Source organism: Panicum virgatum, chromosome 3N (genome assembly GCF_016808335.1).
Source record: "Panicum virgatum strain AP13 chromosome 3N, P.virgatum_v5, whole genome shotgun sequence".
Classification (NCBI taxonomy): Eukaryota; Viridiplantae; Streptophyta; class Magnoliopsida; order Poales; family Poaceae; genus Panicum; species Panicum virgatum.
Window position 1 is genome coordinate 24,081,632 of NC_053147.1, and position 6,916 is coordinate 24,088,547.

At 50.0% G+C, this 6,916-nt stretch overlaps 1 protein-coding gene and 1 long non-coding RNA gene across 12 annotated transcripts; both read right to left on the reverse strand.

Moving 5' to 3' along the window:
• On the reverse strand, nt 1–1,537 carry LOC120665252. Its single transcript, XR_005671124.1, has 2 exons — nt 1,375–1,537; nt 1–422 (listed from the first exon to the last, which is right to left on the reverse strand). It is a non-coding gene; the product is annotated as an uncharacterized LOC120665252 (long non-coding RNA).
• A 772-nt stretch (nt 1,538–2,309) lies between these two features.
• Nucleotides 2,310–6,916, reverse strand: LOC120665250. Of its 11 annotated transcripts, XM_039944755.1 has the most exons (4): nt 6,592–6,916; nt 5,271–5,508; nt 3,077–4,706; nt 2,314–2,755 (listed from the first exon to the last, which is right to left on the reverse strand). In XM_039944755.1, exon 3 carries the CDS (start codon nt 4,601–4,603, stop codon nt 3,920–3,922), a length of 684 nt encoding a protein of 227 aa, XP_039800689.1. In that variant the 5' UTR covers nt 4,604–4,706; nt 5,271–5,508; nt 6,592–6,916; the 3' UTR covers nt 2,314–2,755; nt 3,077–3,919. The 11 variants fall into 11 exon arrangements, with proteins under 11 accessions (XP_039800694.1, XP_039800693.1, XP_039800692.1 ...); XM_039944760.1 differs by lacking the exons at nt 5,271–5,508; nt 6,592–6,916 and having other exon boundaries at nt 2,310–2,755; nt 3,077–3,122; nt 3,855–5,254; XM_039944759.1 differs by lacking the exons at nt 5,271–5,508; nt 6,592–6,916 and having other exon boundaries at nt 2,310–2,755; nt 3,077–3,208; nt 3,855–5,254.

Genomic DNA, 6,916 nt, shown 5'->3' on the forward strand with positions numbered 1-6,916 from the left:
AACCAAACCAAACGGGGCCAAACTAGTTCCGAAAGTTTCAAAGAAGAAGCTGGCTCATCTGAATTTGCCAGGCGCTTTTATCTGCTCTCTTTTTTTTCAGGGGTAGGCACTAGGAGGCACCGACTTTAATCTTCCATCCGAGTCTCTAATACGGTAGGAGGGGCCAATCAGCTTTGACCCAGGAATCCATAGATTTCTCTCTCTCTCTTTTTTATAAATGAAAACTGAAAGCCAAGGACAGAGCGCGAGTCAAAAGCGTCTGATAAAAGCCCTGGAAGGGACAAACGATGGTGCCAGTACTAACACTAACAGGAAACATCCACCCACCGTCTGCCATGCCATCCGACCATGGGCGGAGCTACATGTAGGCCAACCTGGGCCATGGCACCCCCTTCCTTTGTGCAAAGCATTCTGGTCGTAGGCTGCAGACACAATCACAAAGCAGCAATGCATCATCTTGGGAAAGAAATACAGTCCAAAATAAGCTATATAGAATGTGTTTCTGCTAGGCTAGTTAATCCTTGTCGATTGTGAAGCTCAATTACAGCCCAAATATCTATAAAACCATGGTTCAACTCTCTCTCTTTTTATTTTGCACACATGACTGCATCGGTTAGTTTTGAACATGTTTATGGCTAGCGACGGTGATGTTCAGAGAAAAAAAATCGAGGCACTTAGTGCCGGCCGTTGAACTTGGCCGGCCCCTCCTAGGTCTCAGGGCTGGCTCCGCCACTGCATCCGACTCATCCCGCCGCTCGTATAGATCCCCATTTAATCATCGATAATGGCCGTGTTTAGATCATATTGTTAGTGTTAGTGTTAATGTTAGTTTTTAACCCCTCCAAATAACCCTCCAAAGAAATAACACTTACTAGTTTGGATTCTAGTGTTATTTAGCATTTATTTAATGGTACTTAAAGAACCAATACTCTCTCTTTTTTTGGATCACCAGAAGTAACACAATAATCACCTCTTGGAGGGGCTAGAGTTTTGGAGTGTGTTAGTGTTAACACACATGTTTGGCTCTCAAATATTATTTGGAGGTTATTGGAGTGTGTTACTAAATAACACATGGATCAAACAGGACCAATAACAAGTTAAACAAAGCCTAATCGCTGTCGGCAAAGTTGCCTCCACCAAAAGGAGCCCTCGCGATCACCCTGCGCCTGCGGCGCGGCGCACTGCCAGCCTGCACGCTCCAGCACCATCGCCGCTCATGGCGTCGCGGACGGCGAGGCTGATGGCACGGGCGCGCTCGAGATTTCCCAAATCCTCTGGCACTCTGGCAGACGGTGGCCAGTGCTCACGTCGCGCCCCAACCCGACCGCCCCTGGTTCCCAAAAAAAAAAAAAACACGACCGCCCCTGCGCGTACCTGATCGATGACGATCCGCCGGGGAACCGGACCACTCCTTCCGTGACGTTTCGCGCCCTCCGCGCTGTCCCGTTCCGTGCCACCGCACTGCCCTGCCTGGCTGCCTCCCCCCCCCCCCCCCCCCCGAAACAGCACAAGACTACGCGAGCAAGGAGGAGCAGCCGAGCAAGCAGGCAGGCAGAAAAGTCCCACTCCCCTCTGCGACGCCAGCGCCAACTGCCACCGCGGGGGGGGGGGGGGGGGGGGGGGGGGGCATGGCATGGGGCTCGTCGCGCTCGCCGAGCCAGGGGAGGCCGGCCACAGCCCACAGCCAAGGACAGAGCATGAGCGCATAAATACGTCTCGATCTGCCTGCTCCCCGTGCCCGGTCGCCCGTATGATTGGAGCTCCCCCCCCCCCCCCCCCCCCCCGGCCCACGCCACGGGTTTGAAGGCGACCGAGCGCGCACGCGGCCGGGCGTCGGTATGTTAGGTGCCCCGTGTTCCATTCCGCATCGTTTGTTTTGTTCCGGCAGCGACGCCAGCGCGGGCACGCGGCGGCGGCGGCAGGCAGATATTAGCTGGGCGGGCCGGGGCTGGCTCAGCTCCGGCGACGGCGACGAGACCAGCCAGCGCGTCGAGAGGACCCGTCGGCCAGCTACCGATCGGCTGCAATTACACACGGGGCGCCGAGACTTAGTGCGATGTGAGTTCGGTGATGCATGCCTAGGTGCGGTTGCTGGAGGACTAGAAGAAGAATCTCTCGATCCGGTAGAAGCAGTTCCTTGCGAACAGCGATCAGATGGTTTCTATAGTATAATCTCCATCTCTTTGCAGCCACGCCAGCGTCTTTCTGCAATACCCGTGCGTAACGCTCGTCGAACGAGGCTACTTCTGCTGCTCAGCCGAGCACTTGCCTACTCACAGAACACTGGAAATCCAACCGTCCGACACCACTTCAGCTTTGAATAAGCTTAACAGAAGTTGAGAAAAGTCTTTCAGGAAAAAAAAAAGGTCATGGTACACACCGATTCAGCAGTACACCTTGGGGGTTTATTGACACCAACGAGATCCAAGGACAAAATAAAAGGGGATGATCCGGGAGGCAGGTTCGCAGGAGTTGGGACGGCACCGTCGTCCTTCGGCGCCGCGCGACCCGGAAGACGGCTTTTGTTCCTCATGATTCAAGGGCGTGGTGGGTGGCCCATGCCGCTCAACCACTCATCATGCACGTCACTGAACCCAGTGTCATGCCCAACCAACTTTTACCTCCCCCATGATCATGGCCCGGCACTGCATTTTTTTTAAATAATAGCAAGAGCATGCTCTGTCATATCCGGACTGCATATCCCCCCGCCCGGCCGGGCGTATTCCTATCCGGACTCTTGGCCCGTGTTTAAATCCTGTAAACGCAAAACGCAAAATTTTTGTAAATCACTTGTATGGTGTATTAAATATAGTTAAAAAATAAATTATATTATAAAAATGGACGGTAAATAGCGAGACGAATCTAATGAGCTTAATTAGAACGTGATTAGACACTAAATTACTACAGTAATGTTACAGTAAATATATTCTAATAATAGATTAATTAGGCTCATTAGATTCGTCTCGTAATTTATAGACGAGATCTGTAATTAGTTTTATAATTAATCTACATTTAATACTTCAAATATTAAAGATTCTTTTGTAAAAACATAAAATGTAAAATGAACTAACCACACCTGGTCAAATTTCTCTGCCGCGGGGAGGAGAGGATGGAGCAAATCCCTGAAAAGATTGGTGTCACCGCCCTCAAACAGGTCAAAAGATAGCATGTAGTATGCATCTTTTTTCTACCTGTGATGACATGATGGCTACTTCTACATAAAAAAGATAAGACCTGCTTATAAGAGAGAGAGAGAGAGAGAGAGAAAAACAGATAACGGGAACCACTTTCTCTCAGATCCTGTAGCGTTCGCTTTCCTCTCTCGAGTCCTGACTGACAGCTCCGTTTTTCTTCGAAGTGAATACCGACAGCCCCATTTGGCAATCCTAACAAGCAACAGCGTCCAAGAGATAAACAGCTGCGCGATGTGCAACTGGGTGCGATCCTGGTACGAAAAAGGGTGCTCGCAATTCTGTGGAACAATGAGTGTGGGGAGGTGAAGGGACTGTAGGAGCGGAGGAATTCCAAAGACTGCACTGTACCGTAGCTACAGCAGCGAGTGCTGTCCAGTACGGCCAGAAAGTGCCATAGAACAGATGGCTTCATTGATGGATTATTTCAGGGGACAAGGCTACAAGAGTATAACGAAATGTAAGATCCATGGAAGGGAAATTTGCCTTTGGAAAAAAAAACCTATGTTTGATTTGCTGAAACACTTTTTGTTCAACAGATCTATACAGCTGCTCCCAGCAGAGGAGGAGGGGAACACTTGCACCGACACTGACCAAACGAATCCAACCGAGAAAGAATTAGGACCTATGGAGCTGGAGATTACAAGTCCAGCCGCAGCGTACCTGTTCTGCGGTGCTGAACCGATCGAGGTTCTCGTGGCTCCATCAGAGACCGATGCTCTGCGGTCTCAGTGAGCCACCGCGGTCCGGGACTGCAGGGTGATGCTCTTCTGGCTCGGGATGGCGAGCATGGCGGTGTGGTCCAGGAAGTCCTTGAGGTCCACCACCGACTGCAGGATCCGCCTGAGGTCGTCGGCGCGCATGAACCCGGCCGCGCCCAGCCGGCGCACGGCGTAGACGTAGATGGTGAGGCAGCCCTTCCGGAACTTGAACCGCGCCATCTCGCTGCCGGTGAGCCCGCGGATGAGCTTCTTGTTCACGTCCCCGAGCGGGATCATGGCCGGCCACAGCTGGTCCACGGCCGCCTTCATGCTCTCGGACTCGAACACGAAGAGCACCACCTTGGACTTCTTGGTGCCCAGGCCCAGCGTCAGCGTGTGCCACGCCTGGTGCGCCAGGATGGTGAAGCTGGTGGGCATGTAGGTGGTGGTGGACGGGAACGGCAGGCTCTGGCACTCGCTCAGGTACGACGGCGGGATGTCCAGCAGCCGCAGCAGCTCCAGCGGCGACGCCCGCCGCACCGTGAACGACTTGACGATGAACTGGCCCCCGAACCGGATGCCCTTCACGTCGGCACACGGCTTGAAGTGCGCCGCCTGCTCCGTGCCGCCCTTCTCCTTCTCCTTCTCCTTCTCCTTCTCCTTCTCCTTCTCCTTGTGCTTGTGCTTGTGCTTCTTCTTCTCCTCTGCCATGGCGTGCTTTCGGCTGGACTGAGCTGTGCTGCTGGGATGGTGTCCGGGGGAAAGGCTGTAATGACGAGTCCCACAGCTCCCCTCCCCCCTCTCTGTGCTATGCCTGCTGGTACCATATCACAAAGGTGCTGTCAGAGTGAAGGGCCAGCCGCTTGGGCATTAAGGAAGATCTAAGCTTTACCATTTTTGTAATGTAATCGGACGGGTAGGTTGGTCAGACAACGCGGAGGCTCTGTTGGCAACGCTCCCCCATCTTTGCCATAGATATATATATATATAATAATAAACGTGCTAACACTTGTTTATTTCAGAATCTTTGTACACGCACGCATGCGTGTCTACTTCTGTGTTGATGTGTATAGTTTTGCCTGTTCCTTTTGGTGTAGTGTAGCCCTACAAAGTAAACCAACTAGATGATGCTTCTAAGTGCCTGCTCAAAAAGGCAGCAGCACATGATTCCAGGTTCTGCAAAGGAGCAATGAGACCCCATGGTGTAAATCTAGTTCCGAATTTCTTTTTCAGATGTTCTAGTGGTACTAAGTTCCGAGATGATCAGTATACATTTCTTGGAGCAATACCATGGAACTATGGGGACAAATAAGATGGATCTAGAGCTGCCAATGAGACAATCCAAAATAACAGCTATACAGCATATCTTGAAACGTACCTGTTCACGCAATTGATCTAGTAAGAAACATCCAATGCTCCAGAGTCTTGACCTCAGTTCACAGAAGAAGAAGCAGCAGCAAGTCTCAGCAGATCAGGTGAACCATTGCTTTAGCTTCTGCTGTCCTCTCCACTTCTCTGGTCACAGCAGCTATGAAAGCGAGTGGTCTCGCCGATCTGTCGGAGACTCCTCAGGTGAATATCTTGACATATAAGATTATCACCCCAGACAGCTGTTCCTACACTTGGAAGAATGCTATGCTTAAAAGAGAATCCATTGAGGAATCACTGCAACAACGACAGCAGAACAACTTATATTTAACCCAACACAATTAGATCATACTGAATATTGACACTGTACAGCAAGCTCCCAAATCTGCAAGCCATCCAAATTTGTATTGAATATCTCCTCTTGAAATATTATGTATCTGTAAGGCTTCTTTTCAAAAGGGGATTGACACATAGTTCATTTCAGTACATGTGGAAAGAATCAGATTTACCAACCTGGTAAAAGGTTTACATCTCAAATCAATCCTTATAAGAACAAAACCAATTTTCTTTTTTGAAAACTATAATTTTTTTTTGAAGCACGTACACGAATAAATCAAATCGAGATGCAAAACTTGTCTAAAAAGAAGTTCATTATGTTCCCTGCACAGCTCACGCTTAAATTGTTTTGGATTGAAATCCAGTGTCCTAGTTGATATATGGAGACCACTTAAAACACCAAGGTGAGCACATAATGTACACAAAACGAAATCAAAAGGAACAGCAAGAAGCAGGTCACTCAATGCAGATTATTGATTCGCTGGCACCAATGAGAAGCAAATTTTTTTTTCAAAATTCTGTTCTAGCAGCTCATCGGTGCTTGATGCTATAGTTACTGGGCAACCAATTTTTCAACTACCAGCATTTTTTAAGGAAAAGAAAACGTGATAGAATCATACTCTGCTTTGTTTCAGCAAACAATAATAAAATGTATTCTGGCTTTTGATTCGGACGAAACAAAATTTGGCTTATTAGATAAGACTGTTAAACTGCCACCCATGTTCCAAATGAGAAACATGAATTCAGTTGGACAAAATACCAGGCTAAAAGCTCGTTACATTCACAGCAGGAATGCTCCTCCACCAAAAGGCAGTGGGCACAACACGACCACCATTGCCTAGAATTGGTTCTGGAACCCTAGGGGCAATCATAGTGAAACGACACGGTTGCATTTGCACCACACAAGCAAGCAGATAAACAAGTCAATCGACGAGCATGGCGAAGAATCAACTACAGGCAAGCAAGAGACATCGATTCTACACGTTGTTGGTCACCTCCAGACGGAAGACCGAGCGGAGCAGCAGGCGTCTTCTCACCTCAGGCCAATACCATCGAGCACCTAGCCTGCAACCTAAAGCAAAACCTGATCGCACAACACGGACTCCAGCGACCCTGCTTCCCTCGGGAGCAAATGGCAGGTTGCTCCAAGGGAAGGCGATCGGGGGGTCTCGAGGAGAATTGGAGGAAGAGGGGGGAAGCTGTCATCCTGACACGAGTCCGCATCTGGTTGGCTGACGCAGCCCGGCGGGAGGTGAGCCGACGCGGCATCGCGGGCGCCAGCGCGGCTCGTCGGGTCAAACCCGGAAGAAGCCCTGAAAG

Excerpts from the sequence above, each read along its gene's own strand:
- LOC120665250 (XM_039944761.1), bottom strand. The coding sequence starts at position 4,603 with ATGGCAGAGGAGAAGAAGAAGCACAAGCACAAGCACAAGGAGAAGGAG.